Source organism: Musa acuminata, chromosome BXJ3-3 (assembly GCF_036884655.1).
Source record: "Musa acuminata AAA Group cultivar baxijiao chromosome BXJ3-3, Cavendish_Baxijiao_AAA, whole genome shotgun sequence".
Lineage (NCBI taxonomy): Eukaryota > Viridiplantae > Streptophyta > Magnoliopsida > Zingiberales > Musaceae > Musa > Musa acuminata.
In genome coordinates this window covers 28,315,001-28,334,459 of record NC_088351.1, presented here as the reverse complement: position 1 = coordinate 28,334,459, position 19,459 = coordinate 28,315,001, and the positions used below count along the sequence as shown (strand labels likewise).

Genomic DNA, 19,459 nt, shown 5'->3' with positions numbered 1-19,459 from the left:
TAGAAGCACAACATATATCATAATAATTTGTCACATAGTTCAGGCAAATTATTATCATGTATTCAATGTCTGTATGCACGTATACCGTATAATTCTACGGACTTACCTACTGCAGCTTAAATTAAAACTGACCATGTGTGTTTTACGCGAGGTTCGCACCCCTAATCTCACCCGCCGGTCACGTGTCTACCAATTGTGTCTTGCATATAGCTGAAACTATCACCTATTTCTATTGAGCCACTACGTTTACCCGCCTCCAAGTAAGATTTCTTATCGACCTCAGACCAATCAAATCGATCGGATGGCTCCACCGCGTGGGTGGTGGTCGTCATGTGTTCTCTACCCGATAAATGGCTCGGCTACTCCATGATTCCGCTTCGCTCTCGCGTTCCTTCTCGTCTTCTCCAATGCCACTTTGGATCCCTTGTTCCTTCGCCTCCACCGGGGAGCACGACACCGCGCCACCGCGGTCCCGAACCCTGCACCTCTCTGCGTCCACCACCTCCTCCTCGTCTTCCTCCAACGCCCACGTCGGCGCCCCCGCCGCCACCGTCTTTGACGACGCCGCCTCCCTCCTGACTCTCCCCTCTCTGCAATCCCTCGTCCCCATTGCCAGCTACCCCGACACGACGCCCTCGCCTGCCTCTTACCTCTGCCTCTCCTCCCTCAAGCCCCTACGCCCCTCCTCCTCCGCGGCCGCCCTCGCCGTCTCGGCCGCCTCCTCCCTCCTCTACTCCGCCTCGCAGTCGGAGATCACGGTCCTCGACCTGGTCACCATCCGCCCGGTGGAGAGCTTCACCGCAGTGCCGTCCGCCGGGTCCGTCAAGTCCGTCGCCCTCTCTCCAGATGGTAAGCTCTTCACCGCCCACCAAGACGGCGGCATCCGCGTGTGGCGCCGGTCGACCCGCTCCGGCCGGCACCGCCTCGAAGCCACCCTCCCCACCCCCGGCGACCGCCTCCGCCGCCTCCCCCTCCCGGGAAACTACGTCACCGTCCGCCGCCACAAGAAGCTCCTGTGGATCGAGCACGCCGATGCCGTCTCGGCCGTCGCCACCAGTGGCAGCCTCCTCTACTCCGTGTCGTGGGACAAGACCCTCAAGGTCTGGCGCGCCGGCGGCGACCTCCGCTGCCGGGAATCCGTCCAGGCCCACGAGAACGCGGTGAACGCTGTAGCCGTCGCCGGCGACGGCACGGTGTACACGGGGTCAGCGGACGGGAGGATCCGGGTGTGGGCGCTGTCCCCGCCGGAGGAGGGGCGGGGACGGGGCCAGCGACAGCCGAAGCACGGGCCAGTGGCGACACTGGAACGGCACCGGTCGGCGGTGAACGCGCTGGCGCTGAGCGACGACGGGGCGGTGCTGTACTCGGGCGCCTGCGACCGCTCGATCCTTGTGTGGGAGAGAGAGGAGTCGGCGGACCACATGGTGGTGGCAGGAGCGCTGCGGGGGCACCGAAAGGCCATCCTGTGCTTGGCGTGCGTCGGGGACGTGCTCTTCAGTGGCAGCAGCGATCGGACGATCCGGATCTGGCGGAAGGAAGGCGAAGGGAAGGGTTACAGTTGCCTGGGCGTGATGGAGGGGCACGTGACTGGGGTGAGGTCGCTGGTGGCGGTTGGGGTTTCGGATCCCGCTGAGCCCGAATCCGAGTCCGAAGAGTACCGGGTCTGCAGTGGGAGTCTGGACGGGGAGGTCAAGATTTGGCGGGTTCGGATCCCGACTACTCAACGATCCGATTCGAAATAAAAAGCTAGCAAAAGAAAGGTATAAAAGGAAAGTAAAAGAAGAAGGTGTGGAGTTTTTGTCCCCTCCCGTTGATTTCTGCTCTTGGAATGACATTGATGCCACTTCTCCGAGTTCTTTGATGGCACCAACGGCGGAGGAAGCTACACCGCATGGTCGCTGACAACACAACATGATGTGAAGTTGATTGCCTCGATACGATCTGCTGCTGTGAATGCAAGTAAACACAATGCTGTATGGACTTGGGATTCCTATCCTGTTGTGTGACTGTCGTAGTGGAAAAAGTCAAGCACTTCAAACATGAGAGAGAGAGAGAGAGAGAGAGAGAGAGGAAGACAATGGCAGAATATACATGAGATTGTAGCCAGTGTACTTTTATACGTCACTATCTGTACCAATCATGCATGTAAGCTGCGCTTGATGATGAATACATACTAAAGCTGGCATCAAAGTATATACACATGGGATTTCTTATGCAACATTTTATCAATATAATAATGTTGATGAATCATCCAAACTTTTATGGATTCCTATAGGTTTTTCCACAACTACTACTAAGTTTACAGACAAAAGCCACTTTCTGAAGCTTTGGCAAGCATATTAGTTTAAGCATGAATTCGGAGACAATTTGAGGGGATCCAGTGAAGTTGTCTCACCGGAGTGGACTCTGCATGAGTGAGGATTTCAAACACCACCATGCTTAATTTAAAGGCAAGCTTGCTGATTCCACAGGATGTAACATGTTGAATGATATGCTGAGGCCATCTGGATCTCGTTGAACAGCCAGTAAACGTGGAAGAAGACAAGCAAGCAATCAGGAGCGACTAAGTTACTCCCGGTCGCTTCACTTGTTGTTCCCACCTTGTCGTGTAGCTTCACCACCTGCTCATTTTGACTCCTTCAGCATGTTAAATGGCTACGCCCGAGCCATCAAATCCCGGTAGCGAGAGAAATAATGCAGGTCAGGAAACTGATGGCCTTTTGTTGTCCACTCGCCCTGTTTAATTGTCTCTCCATGCCAAGACAACAGCTCATGGCATTAAATCTTGGAACAGCTACATTGGAGGAGGAAGACTGAGGGTTGCAGAATGATCCGATGTATATTATATATATGATCACTGCTGTGTGAAGGTCAAAAACTAGTGGCGGAATTTAACTTGCAACTGAATACATTGCATGGTGTTGGAGAAGAGGGTAACTGTGGTCATGCAAAAAATGATTCTCTCTCTCCCTCTCTCACTCTATGCATATGTATATTATGACCCAAGTCCTCTACAGTATCAGTTGTCGGCATAGATCATTGCAAGGTTACAAGCTGCACGTTTTCATTTTGGTGATGGGAAGCATATGGTGCAGACTGACTTGGGGAAGGTTCATTGGTGAAGCTAAACTTCTTCGTCTGCTTGCTGCATTCTTTCAGTACATTATCAAGATGAGAGTATCACCTACAACCAAGGATGAAGCTTGGTCACCTAAGAACTCATCAGAATCTAAAGAAGATTCATCTTAAGGAATGATTATAGCATGCTTTACTACAATGTCAGCTCATCGGTATCGCAAATGAAGGAAGCCCTATTGTGGGGAAAAACTTAGTTGGAAGCAATCTCTCTCATATAAAACAACATGAACATGTGCACTGGATCATATATTATTCTGGTCACCCCACCAAGGATTTCTTCCATGCATTGGTAGTGATCTTTATGCAGAAGAAAAGGAGGTTTGGTGACTGTTCCAGGGTGGAAGTTGCCCAAGTTGCTTTGCAACCATCTTTTGGCACCGAAAGAAGGAACAACCACTAGTGTCTCTTCAAGATTTTGCAGAGTCAGCTACAAATTAAAGTCAACAGTATTATCTCCACAAAAAAAATTCTTCCATCTAAAGCTGCAGATAGAACAAATCACGGTGAACACACTGTCACTCTCCTTCACAACAAGTTTTGTATCTCAGACAAAGGAAGATTGAAATGATGAATCGAAGGTTTACGTTTCTCAGTTTCAGGAACAAACGAATTCTATCAAAGAGACACGAGGAGAAGAAGTAATTTACAATACCGAGATCTTTTTCTACTTCTCAAACTGATTGATATATACTATAGGAAGATGTCGTTGATATTCAGATCAACCTAACATAGAAAAATCTTTGTACCATATACGCAAAGATTGAAGTTAGAAGTTCTTTCATTCGATGATCAAATTAGCTTAATAAATTAAAATAATAAAAAATGATGGAAAAAACTTACAAGTATTGTATAAATGGCATTTTATATCGAGTAAAAGGGGAGAGAATATTCTCTAAGAGATATCATGGGGAAGGGGGGCTGGGGGGGGAGGAGAGGGAGCAACCTACAACTACCCCTTTTGTTCTCCTCTATGTGGGCAGGTAAAAGGAGGAGGTCTTATCCCTCATGTTGACTAGGTTATCACATGGATTGATTGATAATATTATTTTTATCATTTGTTCTCCTCTAAAAATGTGTTTTAGGGACTCTCCTGCGGTGGTTTGGAAGCATAGTCGATAATCAACCTAACACATGAGTCATGCAAAGGTGAGGGGAGGATCCCGAGTGCTCCATGGAATTTTCATAGAAGGTCAAGGTTGCTCAACCTACATGCCTCAGGCCCTCTACTTGGGGGTCGGGGGTAGCCTGACTCATTGACCTTGGGCCTTCCAGAGAGGTTGGAACTATTCGATCTATGAAACTCAAGGATAAGTTATTTGAGAGGGTCAAGGTTACCCAACCCATATTCCTCATACTTCTGTCACGGACAAACTTATAAACAGGATATTTGATGTAATAATTATGTATGTCCATATCTTTTGGTATGTTCATATTTTGCACAGCATGTAGAGAGACGGTCAAAGGTTAACAACCCCATTTTAGTTAGGTTTGGTGACCGTTTTATGCTTGTAAATAAATATTGTGTCATGTGGATACTTATGAGAGATATTCGGTCTGTAGTGGACTATTTTGACCCTTTGTTTTGCAATCATTCAGAGCTTGTAAAGTCTGTTTATAATTTGCATTGACTATGAAGTGTTTTCTAATATGTTTACTTATTGATCCCAAGTGAGGCACTTTCTCTAACCTGTTTTATCTTTTGTAGGTCCTAAGGGACCACGAGAGGTTTCGGGGAAGCTGACCTCTATGGACGGACATGCAGGGGTGTCGTACGACTTAGACAAAACCAGCTAAGTCCATAATAGATGGTATCAGAGCAGGACAAGTTCTCATAGAAACACTTGGTATGCAAACATGGGGGACCTAGTGGGGCTGTGTTGAGGGCAGCCAACATGAATAACCATTTTAGGAAAAACATGCATAGATATGTAGGAAAAATGAGTCACTTAGAGGAGCGGGCATTTGAGATTGGCATTCAGATGAATGGCCTACCCATCGCGCAAGAGTTACCACGAGAACAAGCAAGCTTAGAAGAATACATAGCGAACAAAGGTTGAGATAGTTGAGTTCGAGCTACGGCTCTTGACAACAATACTTGATGATGCTCAAGGCAAGCGAGACGCTTGGTAAAGGATGAGACCATGCAAGGTGAAATGGGTTACTCAGCGATCGAAAGAGTTGTGTAAAGCTCACAGAGGTGAGGAAAATTGCTAACTCGAAGAATTCGGTACTCATGTAAGGGCTTATATACGGACGATGGAATATTCATGGCCATCCTAAGGCGATCGAAACTCGGCGCCGTGGAGCATTTAAACTTTCTCTTCAGCATGAGAATGATACGTCTGTAAGAGGCTGAAGTGTGTAGCGAGTTCAGCATGTTGCTAGGCCTTAAGTGGTGCAGCGGGGGCTGTATTAACGTGAAATCGTAATTTACAAGTGCGTTTGCAGGAGGCAAAACAATGCATAGTTTATTCAGCAAGTCGGAGTAGTCCAAGGGGATGGTGGTCTCCGAAGCTTTCAAAGGACAGGAAACGAAGAGAGATGTTGCTCTAACGAGACAAATATCCAGGAGGGATAAGTCCTGGTTCTCCAGAGGGAGAATTATGTTCAACGGACTGCACATGTTGAGGAAGAGGACCTCAAAAACAATAACTCCACGAAGCTTAATGGATCGAGCGAGCGGTGAGGAGTCGTCGCATGATCTCGCTTGAGAGAATATATTGGTGGATGCATTGTGATATCAAGTGGGGGAGCGACCTAAAGCAATATAAATGAAGGCAAATTTGGAGTCGATATGGAGATCATACTCAATGGAGGGCTGACCCGTGGAATGGTGGGCGCGAAAGCCACCATCAACTCAATGCAAAAACGAGGAGCGGAGCAACTTGAGTGTAACTTGGCGAAGTACCCAAGTCGTATGAAGGGAGCTAGCATAAAAGATGGAACATGGAGCGGAGGCATAGAGCTTTCCTTAAACAGAGACCAAGGACATGAACTCTTGTAGAGGCAAGAGTGGGATCATGTCATTCCATGGGTCCTTCATTCTGATGGAGTAGACTCATCTTATATGGTGCCAAAGACGAAGGGAGCTTCTGGGCCCATGCACCTTATCTCAAAGAAGCATTTGATGGAGAAACTAAGGCAACTCAACTTGCGGAGGCAAAGTTGAGTTCAGAAGGCATTGGCACGGGGCAAGAGGATGTAGAGGCAGGTACTCTTGAAGAATATGCTATAGTGTTGTCATTCAAGTTACCATGAAGGAAGCGATGCGAAGCAGATATTATGCTGGTAGGGCAGAGGCCCAGGATCCAGACAATGGTACACCAATTTCAGCGAAGTCGGTGGACTTCGGGAGCTACTAGGTGACGGACTATCCTAGAGCTATGTTTCATCTGAGTGTGACCCGAGAGCGGGTGGACAAAGGTCGATTGCCAAAGGAGCAAATAAAATCGAAGGTGGAAGAGGGCTTACGATGTGTTGGCAGAGGCCACACATGGAGGAATCACAATCTGAGTTCATCCCACAAGAATCAAAATGCAATGGAGACATCACCAAGAGGTGACATGGTGTAGCGGATCATGGTGGAACAGTTCGTGGCAATACGATACACACAAATATAGTCCCGTGAGGGACTATATTATACGAAGGTATGATCGGGAGCTACTGGGAGCTCCACTTCGGTGAACAACATGATGGTAAGAAGGGCTATGGATTCAAGGAGTGAAAGCTATGGCACCGCAGAGGCGTGTCTTCTGTGCGTGCATCAAATTTTACATCAAATGAAAGCCTTCTTCATTAGCATATGGGGGTTATGTACCACTGAGGGAAAAGTTCGAATGCAAGTACCAGTAAGTCCCATGGGAGGGACTTGATCATGCAAAGGTATGATCAAAGTAGCTGGAGAGTTGGACTACTCCATAGCTCACATTCGCTTAAGGGAGCCCGACAAGTCGGAGGACAAGGCCGACTAAGCGAACGTTGCTACCAAGGAAGCTAAGGAGAACATAATCGGTGCAAACCCTACAACATGATGGCAGAGGCCATGCATGAGAGTTGCAGTCTATCTTTCCATCGACTGAGGGGAACTGCATAGAGAATACAAAGGTGTTGAAGCGGGGGTTGAATGGGACGAGGAAGTGACGACGAGTCTAGAGGGATTTAGCTACCTAAAACAAAGCATCGGTTAGAATGGAGGTAGACTTGAAGGAGTGCCACAGAGGCAAATCTACCAATCGTGAAGAAAATGGATGTAGATACGAGGTGACAGATAATAGGGCCAAGGGCATGGCAGCGCCATAGTACCGCAGAGGTGGGACTTCTGTGAAGTCATCGATCCCTTGCTCTCATGGAGGGAGAGCGCTTGGTCATGAAAAGGGCCGAGGAGGTGGATCATATAGAGGCAAACTCTAAGTACCAAGATGAGGCTGTGCTAGTCATAGGTGCCCAACAAGCCAATCATGTGAGTGATGGCACGTGTGACTTGACACGAAATCTTTTTGCTTATTATATTTTGGTATTTATCACTTTATATTAACAGTTACATATATGCATATACATATTGTGATGTCCTTGGATTTGTGCAATGGGAATCGGATCGAGATGAGATCAAGATAATGAGACTGATTCACCTTTAAACACAGATCCTAAATAATCTCGGTCATAGGTTATTCGAGAAGGACATCAAGATAACCGGACAGACTGGTGTACTGTATACCCATCCATATGATAGATGCAGCTGGTCTTATAGCTGCTCGTGTGGGGACACTAGGGATACAATACAAGTGCTCATTGGAGAATGAGTTCATTGATTGATCCGCTTACAGAATGTTGGATGATTGATGATGCCTTATTGTCAAACAACGATTCAGTAATCCTAATGGTATATCAGGTCCTTAGACTTGAGATACCAAGGATGTCTTGTATGAGTGCTTCATTCTTTGATACCAGACTTATAGGTTTAGATGTCCCAGATCTAGTACAGTTGGTCATTGGGAGTGGTAGTCGATCTTACAAGAGCTATTAAGTGTCGATAAAGGATCATCCACTCTTGGCATCATGAGAGGAATATCCCATGTGTTCTTGCTCAGACAAATCCTTGGCTAGGGTCATTCGGATTAAGAGAGAAAGAGTTCTTCGGGAGAATCCGATTAGAGCGAGACTTGAGAAGAAACTGTATGGGTCTGACAGTAACATGCCCGATATATGGTCTCTAGAATATTAGATGGATGAGGGATTATAGGTATACGGTAACTGAGGACAAACAGGTCTAATGGATTGGATTCCCCTGTATCGTTTGGGGACTACGGCGTAGTAGCCTAGTATGTCCGTAGTCGATGAGTCAAGTGAATTATTATAGAGATAATAATTCACTAAGTTAAAAGGAGTTCTAACAAGTATGACTAACGACTAGCTCAATATTAGGCCTAGAGGGTCACACACATATAGTAGGCATTGCAATGAGTAGAGATTCGAATATGAGATATCCGTCAGAGCCCCTATCTTATTGGATATCCAATAAGCCCCTGAATTATTGGATCCCATGGACAAGATCCAATAAGAGCCCATGAAAGATTATTGGATAGAGATCCACTAATCTAAAAGGCTTGGGTAATTGGATGCAGATCCAATACCCACTGGGGGAGGATCCATTAGGGTTTGACAGGGGACCTCTATAAATAGGAGGGATTCAGTAGTTCATAGGCTAGAGCCTTTACTTATCTCTCATATTATCCTCCCCCTCTCTACCTCAAAGTAGGCCTAGAGTTTTGAGGAGCGTCGTCGCAGCCCTGCTATGTGGATCACCGCTAGAGAGGAGGATGCTTGACCTCCTTTACCCTCTCATAGAGATCTGCAAGGAAACAGGGATATACTATCTCCCTAAGTAACACAATCTATTCTATACGCAGTTTGTTTCGTGGATTTTTGTACACCAATCTTCACACGACGATGAACATGTCTTTGGGAAATTGGAGATTTTGTTTTCTTATTCTTCCACTGCGCATATGATGTTGCCCCCAAGATTTTCCAACAGGCTAATGAGCAGAGGCCAAGGAACTTCGTAAGACTAGTGTCAACGAGCTTCCCATCAAGATAGCTAAAAGTGAAGGATTTCGGATTGTGCAAGGAATGAATCAGGAAGTATGTGGTATTGTATCTTTTCTACTTAGTGGAGTAGGCGACAGGGTTGATGGAGAAGATGGTACAATCCTAGAGGTGACCAAAACTACAAGAGATTTGCTCAAGTTGGGGCGAAAACTTTCTGCATTCCAGAAGTTCGATGGCATTGAGAAAGGGAATCACAATAGTTAACTCAACGCAAGGAGTGCAAACACTTCAAGTGCTTCAAAAGTGTGAGCAAAGAGCAGGCGAATGTCAGTAACCAACTTGATGTATGGAGTCGACCCTATTGAATCTCGGATTTTGATGATGAAATCGATTGATATATTTATGATTTGATCTGCATTTTGAGTGACGTAGGAAGCTTCGATCATAGAGAGACAATTAAAGCAGAAAACTTATGTTTTTTGGTCATTTTAGGCTTGTAAATAAAGGTTATGTCATGTGAAAACTTGTGAGAGATATTCGGTCTATAGTGAACCATTTTAACCCTTTGTTGTGCAATCGTTCAGAGCTTGTAAAGTCTGTTTATAATTTTCATTGGCTATGAAGTGTTTTTTGAGATGTTTGCGGATCCTGAGTGAGGTGGTTTCTCTAACCCGTTTTCTCTTTTGTAGGTCCTAAGGGACCATGGGAGGTTTCGGGGAGGCTGATCTTTGTGGACAGACATGCAGAGGTGTCACACGACTTAAGTAAAACTAGCTAAGTCTGTGACACTTCTCCCAAGAAGGTCAGGTAACCTAATCTACATGCATTAGGGTCATCTCCGAGGAGATCGGGGTAATCGCCCCACATCTCATGTGCTCTTTCAAGAAGGTTAGGGCTGCCCAACTTGTGCCTTTGTATATACTTGTAAGGAGATCAAGCTACTCGACTTATGCATCTAGAGTATATCTTCGAGAGGGTTAGGTTATCCGATCTATGCATCTTAGACACATCTTCGAGGGGGTTAAGTTTACTCGACCTATGCACCTCGGGCATATTTTCGAGGGGGTTGAAGCTACCCAACCTACATATTCATGTGCTCTTTTGAGGAGATCAGGCTAACTAACCTATACACCTCAGGCATTTCTCTAAGGGGTTTAGGTTTACCTAACCTTTATGCCTCGAGCACATCTCCGAAGTAGTCAGGTTATCCAACCTACATGCCTTGGGCATATTTTAGAGGAGGTAGAGACAACCCAACCAATGCACCTTGAGCATGTCTCTAAAGGGGTCCGGTTTACCCCATGTACACATCTCGAGCATATTTCTAAGGGGGTCACCTTCGTGCATCCTTTTGAGGAGGTCAAGCTAACCCTAAGATGCTTGCCCCAAGAGAGGCATATCGAGCATTTTAGATGCTTACCTTGGTAGGGGCGCATCAAGTGCCACTGAGAGGCTCACCCCGAAAGGGGTGCATTGAGCATTTTAGATGCTCACCCCCATATGGGCACATCAATTGCCCAGGGGCAGGTCAAGCATGACCGATTTGGACTTCTCAGGATTTGGTTATTGCTATAACTTCTCGAGGTGTGCCTTGCATAGTGGAGTAGTTTTTATCTTGGAGGAAGGAGAGGCATGTGTTGTAAGCTCCCTAGGATTGGTGTGGCTCGCTAATATATCATTAGCCCTTCATTATTGCTTTTAGGATCCAAAAGGGTACAGTGAGTTTTATTTTGGATTCGAATTAATGCACCAACATCTGATGGAACTTCTTAGAGTTAATGGGGGAGGTAGGACATCAGTTACCCCTCTCTACCATAGTATAAATTCCTTCACTATTGCCCCCCTTTTCTTCTCCTCTTGAAGCACCTCAGTCTCCCTTGTCTTCTTCTCTTGAAGCGCCTCAACCCCTTGAAGCACCTTTGTCTCCTCTACAGGTCAGGATATCCTTTTTTTCTCATACAAGCTTTTCTCAATCACCTCATTAACAAAAATGACCAAAGAGGTCGAAGCCCTATCCTTAGGTATCTTGATAGCAAAGGAAATCCTCCTCTTCTAAGGCTATTAGGTGGATGGATGAGGACTATTGATTAATGCTGGTCTCAGCCCGATTCCTCGGGGAATGGTTTAAACCCCTCATTCCTAAAATATCTTCTTTCGAGGTGTGACTTGTCAGACTCATGACTTGTCTTTTGTGCTCCTTATAGGAATAATGTAAGTCATATATACCTTGTAAGCCAATTACGTGAGTAATGACAAATGTGACATACTACACAGTCTTTTTATTTATTATTATTTATTAGTATTTTCTCACTTTATGTTACATGTTGTATATTTTATGATGTTCATGGATCTAACAATGGAAATCAGATCGTGATGATATCACGATAATGAGACCGATTTACCTTTAAATATAGACCATAAATAATTCCGGTCGTAGGTTACTCGAGAGAGATATTGAGATAATTGGACAGACTAGTGTGTTGTATACTTTTCCATATGATTGAGACAGCTGGTCTCATAGCAGCTCGTGTGGGGATACTATGGATACAATGCAAGTGCTCATTGGAGAATGAGTTCATTGATTGACCCGCTCATAGAATGTTGGATAGTTGATGATACCTCATTGTCAAACAATAAGTTCACTGATTGATCTGCTCACAGGATAGTGGATGGTTGTATGTCTAGTTCTTAGACTTGAGATACTAATGATATCTTGTATGAGTACTCAACTCTTTGATATTGGACTTAATGGTCTGAAAGTTTCAGATCTAGCACAATCGGTCATCGAAAGTGGTAACTAATATTATAAGGGTAATTGAGTGTTAATAGTATAGGAAAATCTAGGGGGCGACATCACATGCGTAGCGGAAGAACAGAAAATAAAATCCTTAATTTCCCAAAGATGTGTTCGTCATCGTGCGAAGATTGGTACACAAAATCTATGAAACTTAAAACTATGCGTGAGATAGTTATGTTATATAGGGAGATCGTATATCCTTAAATATTTGCAGATCTGTAGCAGAGGATGAAGGAAGTTAAGCGCCCTCCTTCTAGCGGTGATCCACACAACTAGGCTACGACGATGCTCCTCAAATCTCTAAACATATTATCTAAGGAGGAGAAATAAAGAGGAGAATAGGAGATGATAACCCAAAGAGGCTATGAACCATTGGTTCCCTCCCATTTATAGAGGTCCCCTATCAACTTTACCCTAATTGATCATACCTTATTGGGTATTAGATCTCCATCTAACTACCCAAGTTTCTTAGATTAGTGGATCTCTATCCAATAATCTCTCATTGACACTTATTGGATCTCATTTATAGGATCCAATAATTTAGGAGCTTATTGAATATCTAACAAGATAGGGGCTCCAGTGGATATCTTATATCCGAATCTCTACTCATCGTAATGCCTACCATATATATGTAACCCTCTAGGCTTAATATCGAGCTAGCCAAGAGTCATACCTGTTAGAATTTCTTCTAGCTCAGTGAATTATTATCTCTATAATAATACATTCGACTCATTAACTACGGACGTACTTGGCCACAACGCCGTAGTCCCTAGATGATACAGGTGAATCCGATCAATTAAACTTGTCTATCCTCAGTTACCGTATACTTATAGTCTATCATCCATCTAATATCCCAGAGACCATATACCGGGCATGGTGCCGTCAAACCTGTATGGTTTCTACTCAAGTCTCGTTATAATCGGATTCTCCCGGAGAACTCTTTCTCTCTCAATCCGAATGGCCCTGGCCAGGGATTTGTCTAAGCAAGAATACATTGGATATTCCTTTCATGACACCAAGATTGGATGATCCTTTATCGACACTCAATAGTCCACGTAAGGTTGACTACCACTCCCGATGATCGGTTGTGCTAGATCTGAAACCTCCAGACCTATAAGTCTGGTATCAAAAAGTCGAGTACTCATATAAACATCCTTGGTGTCTCAAGTCTAAGGATCAGATACACCATAGAGGCTACAAAATTATTATCTAACAATAAAACATCATCAACCATCCAGCATATCATAAGCAAATCAATAAATGAACTCATTCTCCAATGAGCACTTGTACTATATCCCTAGTGCCCTTACACGAGAAACTATGAGACCGAGTGCATCTATCATATGGACGGGTATACAACACACTAGTCTATCTGGTTATCTCGATGCCCCTCTCGAGTAACCTATGACCGGGATTATTTAAGATCTATATTTAAAGATGAATCGATTTTATTATCGTAATCTCATTACGATCTGATTCTCATTGCACAGATCCATGGACATCATAATATATTTAAGCAATAGGTAATATAAAGTGATAAAATACTAAATAATAATAAGCAAAAAGACTGTGTGTCAAGTCACTTGTGTCATCACTCACGTGATTGGCTTATAAGACACCTATGTGTTAGAACCATTGCATATTCTAAACTTGGAGTTGATCGCTTTAGGGGATCGGTCTCCTTGGAACTCTATAAGAGTTCCTTCCTCTGGGTTGGTGCTCAAAGATTGTAGAAAATAATCATCTATTTTTTATCAAAAAAAGATGAATACATGACTATTTATAGGGCTTCTAAATCTCAACTCATAATAAGACTTCTACTCAATTAGGACTCATACTCAAGACTCATACTTCTAACCAACTCCTAATGCTTCTCTTAAGAAGTAATCTCCAAACTAATCCTATCCTTAGTCGGCCTCTTCATCTCTTTAATAAGGGTCGGCTAGGTAGGTTTTACATGAATGCTCCTTTCAATTAGGACTATCCCAGCTAAAGTCCAAATAGACTTGCCCTCTTCAAATCAGACTTGCCCATTTCTGATAGGTATGACTCACGGCCAGCTTGATATTGAGCCTAGAGGGTCACACACATATGGTAGGTGTTGCGACGAATAGAGGTTCAGAAATGAGATATCCAGTGGAACCAATTTCTTATTGGATATCCAATAAGCCCATGAATTATTAGATCTTGTAGATAAGATCTAATAAGAGCCAATGAGAGATTATTGGGTAGAAATCAACTAATCCAAGATGCTTGGGTAGTTGGATGAAGATTCAGTACCGGAAAGATCCATTAAGATTAAGTTGATAGAGATCTCTATAAATAAGAGAGAACCAAAGGGGCCATAGGCTGACCCTGTTTGCCTATCACCTCTCATACTCCCGCCTCTCCTCTTCAACTGAATGCCCTAATTAGGGGGTGTATGGATAATAAGAAGGGTCGACCCCTTCTTGATCACGTGGAGCACGTGGAGAGGAGGATCGTGCAATAATTTGAGGAGCGTCTTTGCTGCATCTGCCATGTCGATCACCGCTAAAGAGGAAGATAATTGACCTCCTTCATTATTTCTCATAGGTCTATTAGTTTTTAGAGATATATGATCATCCTAGGTAACATATCTTTTACATATGTACAATTTTCGATTTTGCGGATTTTTGCGTACTAATCTTTGCACGATGATAAGAAACTTTTTATGTGAAAAATTCTGGGATTTTATCTATCTGTTCTTCCACTACACATGTGATACTATCTTAGGTTTTTCAACAAGAGATCTAGTACCCAATAGGGCAAGATTCATGAAAGTTAAGTTGATAGGGACGTCTATAAATAGAAGGAAACCAAATGGGCATAGGTTAGACCCCTTTTAGTTGCCATCTCTTATTCTCCTCTCTGCCTCTCTTCTTCAGCCGATAGCCCTAATTTAAGGTGTATGGACAGTAAGAAGGGTCTATTAGGATCAAGTCAGCACTAAGAGGGGGGGGATTGAATTAATGTAGTGAATAAAAATGACGTTGGTTCGAAAAATCTTCGTACCGTGAAAATCGATATCGAAAATGTATTTAACTTAAAAGTGTTTATAAGAGTGTAATTATAAAGTAAAGCATATAAGACAGTTTGTAGTAAAGGTAAATTGCAAGAAGTAAATGCCAACCAAGTTTTTATAGTGGTTCTATTATCTTGACCTATATCCACTCCTGATTCCTCTTCCGCTGAGGCCACCGGCATCCACTAACGATCTTCCTTCAATGGGCGAAGATCAACTACCCTTTTACACTTTTTTTCCTTTTCATGGGTTTAGGAGACAACCCTTACCAGCCTCTCTTTTTTAGACCTCACTTCTCCCTTTAGATAAACTTTTAAATAGTAGGAAGAAATGATCCTAAATCCTAGTAGAGTTTTCCAATTTTTTCTCAAGTATTTTTTTCCCCTTTTTCAACTCAATTTCATGCTCAATTCTAGCTCTCCATGCAGGAATAGCTGGGGTATTTATAGACCCCAAATGTCTTCAAAATTGGAGCAAAACAAAGTCTAATCCTAGGTTTCCCAGGTCCCAGTGGTACCATCGCTTGTGCTAGGCAGTACCACTGCTTGTAGCACTAACACTAGCCAGTACCAATACCTAGTCTAATGGTACCATTTATTGAGAGACTGTGTTTGGGCGGTACCACCACTTGACACTAATTGAGACTAACGGTACCACCGCTTGACACGGTCTCAGAGACTATGCCACCGATAATTCCACTAGTTTGGGTCACTATTTGGGCCTTTCACTTAGCCCAACACAGCCCATTCTTGAACTCAATTGGCCCAGTTCCAACCCAATTATGCCTAAAACCTACTTCGATCTAGATAATTATTACAAAGCTTGAATCAAATATTGTCCGACATGTCATTAGTCTATCGACGCTTCGTCCTCTCTTGTGGCTTATTACATAATCGGGTAGTTGAGCTCTGTAACTCCGATTTCCTTGGTGCAATTTTTGCTCTTCTTGGCCCAATGCTCGAACCCATGGCCCGAAGCCTTCTACCGATACGTCAACCGATCCTCCAGCTCGACATCTAATCTTCTGACATGTTCTACTCTGGCCCAACATGATTCTTCCTACTTTAATTGTCTCTCCATGATCGAAGCTTCCTGCGTCACTCAAAATGGATATCAGATCATAAATATATTAATTAATTTCATCATCAAAATCCGAGATTCAATAGGGTCGGCCCCCTTCTTGATCACATGGTGTATGTGGAGAGGAAGATCATATAACTATTTAAGGAGCGTCTTCATCACATCTACATTATGAATCACCACCAAAGAGGAGGACAGTTGACATCATTCATTCTCTCCTATAGATCTAGAAGTTTTCAAGGATATACGATCTCCCTAGGTACCACTTCTTTCATATACGATCAAGAAGAGGTCGACCCCTTTTGTTGTCCACATGCCCCAAACAGGGGCTATCGACTAAGGAGGAGAGGGAAAGAGGAGTATAGGAGGTGGCAGCCAAAAAGAGTCTAGCCCATGGCCCTTTGGTTCCCTTTTATTTATAGAGATCTCTGTCAATTTAACTATAATGGATCTTACCCTATTGAGTACTGGATCTCCATCCAACTATCCAAGCTTTTTGGATTAATGGATCTCTACTCAATAATATCTTATTAGCTCTTATTGGATCTTATCCACAAGATCCAATAATTCATGGGCTTATTGGATATCCAATAAGATAGAGGCTTTAATGGATATCTTATATTTGAACCTTTACTCGTCACAACACCTACTATATGTGTGTGACCCTCTATGCCCAATATCAAGCTGGCCGTGAGTCATACCTATCATAACTTCTTCTAACTCATTGAATTATTATCTTCAGAATAATTCACTCGACTTATCGACAACATATATATTAGGCTACTACACTGCAATTTCCAGATGATACATGGGAATCCAATCTATTGGACTTGTCTGTCCTCGGTTATCATGTATCTATAATCCTCATCCATCTAATATCTCAGAGTCTGTATACCGGGCATAGTGCTGTTAGGCCCATATGGAATCTGCTCGAGTCTCGCTCTAATCTGATTCTCCCAAAGAACACTTTCTTTCTCGATCTAAATAACTCTGACCATGGATTTTCTTGAGCAAGAACATGTAGAATATTTCTCTCATGATACCGAGAGCGAATGATCCTTTATCGATACTCAAATACCCTCATAAGGTTAGCTATCATTCCTAATGATCGGCTATGCTAGATCTGGAACCTCCACACCTATATGTTCAGTATCAAAGAGCGGAGTCTTCATATAAAACATCCTTGATGTCTCAAGTCTAAGGATTAAATACAATTGGGACTACAGAATCATTGTCTAACAATAAGGTATTATTATCCATCCAGCATTTCGTGAGAGGATCAATCAGTGAACTTATTCTCCAATAAGTATCTACATTGTATCCCTAGTGTCCCTACACGAGCAACTATGAAACTAATCATCTCCATCATATGGATAGGTATATAGCACATTAGTCTGTCTAGTTATCTCGATATCTCTCTCGAGTAACCTATGACTAGGATTAATTATGGTTTGTGTTTAAAAGTGAATCAGTCTCATTATCGTAATCTCATCACGATCCGATTCTTATTGCATAGATCCATGGACATCATAATATATCCAACATGCAACATAAAGTGAGAAAATACCAATAATAATAATAAGCAAAAAGACTGCGTAGCGTGTTACACGTGTCATCAATCACGTGATTAGCTTGTATGGTATCTATGACTAGTAAAGGCAAAAGACTTGAGTCATTGAATAGACTAACGTCAGTACCTCATCGGTAGAGGCATTGAGATTCAGAAACAGTAGCTATTGCTTCTGCATGAAAGTATTATGGGTCGGGGGTAAAGCCTCCTCGCTTGAACACTCATTAAGGGGATCGACAGGTGGATGCTCCTATGATACGAGCCCTCCTAGTACCAAAATATTACGTAAAGATTGAGATCGAAATGTTTTCCTGACCTAGTCCACTTGCCTCCTTTCAACTTATATCCATGTGCGTAGGAGTAGGTTTTGTCATATTGATAACCACGTATTGTTTGACCTATCTGTATACCTATGTTTATGTCGAGTTGTTTGACCTGCCAAACGAGTGATTCCTGCAGAAATGTATGCTGTAAAATTTTCTTGGATTTAGGAATAACATGATGAAACGCAATACTCAATGTTGGTATAGAACACTGAGCGCATGTGCCTCGAAACTGCAACAGCTCATGGGGCATACCGTGGACATCATCATTGGTTCGACACATTTGCAGTGCCCGAGAAAGGAAGAGAGTGACTTAACACAAGTTTTGAGGAATGCAAGTGCTTCAAGGACAAACATGTCTCTAAGAGTCCAAAAGAAAGTTTGGTATGTCTCTCTTTTATTCCTTCCTTGAGATCAAAGATCAATTCATGAATGAAATATATTGTTTGGTGGAAATCCATAATGACACAGCAGGTTGCAAGAAAATTGATTCTGGTGACTCTGATAAGCTAAAATCCAACTACAACTTCAGAATAGATCATGAATTTGAATTGCTGATATCATGTGATGATTTAGGTTGAAATGATTCAGTCATGTGAAGTATGATTTTCTATACTATTTAGTTAACAATCTGATGCAGCACATATCAACTAGTTTGAACATCTTGACTTGCAATATGGGGTTCTTCAACCCAAATTAAAGAACATGATTACAAGAAGCTATAAAACACTGATGAGCTTCTTGTCTCTGGTCCTCAAACCTTCAGGAACAACATGGTTTGGATAAAGAATGATTTGGATCGACAATATTGATGGCTCATTTGGTGATTACCTAATGGAAACCCTCAACCTGATGGAGAAATGATCGACCTATAAAGACCAGAAGCAGATCTTAACAATTAAGAGCAGGAAATGAGTCAACACCAGGAGATGGTACTTGCAGTTGTCGCACTCTGTGTTCCTGTTCGAGCTGTTGTCTCATCTTGTCTTTGTTCCTGTTCTTCATTTAACAGCACAGGCCTTGAGTCATTGTTCATGTATATCTGGAACTGAACAATTATCTGGTGGCTCAGACATGATCAGACTGCAGAGTTCGAATGCCTGATCAGCATGCAAGGCTAGTTAACCTGCTTCACAGAAGAAGAAAAGCTGGTAAATGATCGTTTGTGGACTTCAAGTTGTTCATGTACTCGATGGTTTTCCTTTTCTCAGCCAAGATGAACTTGGAAGTGTAGGCCGGGCAATGGAGAAAGGAAACAAACATAGTCTGGTGATCGGTGCCAAGAAACAAACAAGCTCCACAATAGATTCATCAGTGATTGAGAGTGATCTCCGGAGATGCTGCTGCCTGATTCAATCTTGTTTGTTTTGTTTATTGTTTGCAGACTATTTGGACCTCTCTATCTGAACTTTTATATCATCTACACCACTAAAAGGGAGGCATAGGCTGCTCCTGGATAAGCT

The 19,459-nt window shown here is 43.2% G+C and overlaps 1 protein-coding gene and 1 long non-coding RNA gene across 3 annotated transcripts in view; both read left to right on the top strand.

Annotated features, from left to right (window-relative positions):
- Nucleotides 1-298: 298 nt before the first annotated feature.
- Nucleotides 299-2,199, top strand: LOC135632874 (protein JINGUBANG-like). Its single transcript, XM_065141712.1, has one exon. The coding sequence runs from the start codon at nt 351-353 to the stop codon at nt 1,740-1,742; it is 1,392 nt and encodes a 463-aa protein (XP_064997784.1). The 5' UTR covers nt 299-350; the 3' UTR covers nt 1,743-2,199.
- A 17,039-nt stretch (nt 2,200-19,238) lies between these two features.
- Nucleotides 19,239-19,459, top strand: part of LOC135633481 (uncharacterized) — a 1,694-nt gene continuing 1,473 nt past the window's right edge. For both annotated transcript variants that reach the window (XR_010495030.1, XR_010495029.1), the window contains exon 1: nt 19,239-19,459. This exon is cut by the window's right edge. This is a non-coding gene — a long non-coding RNA (uncharacterized LOC135633481).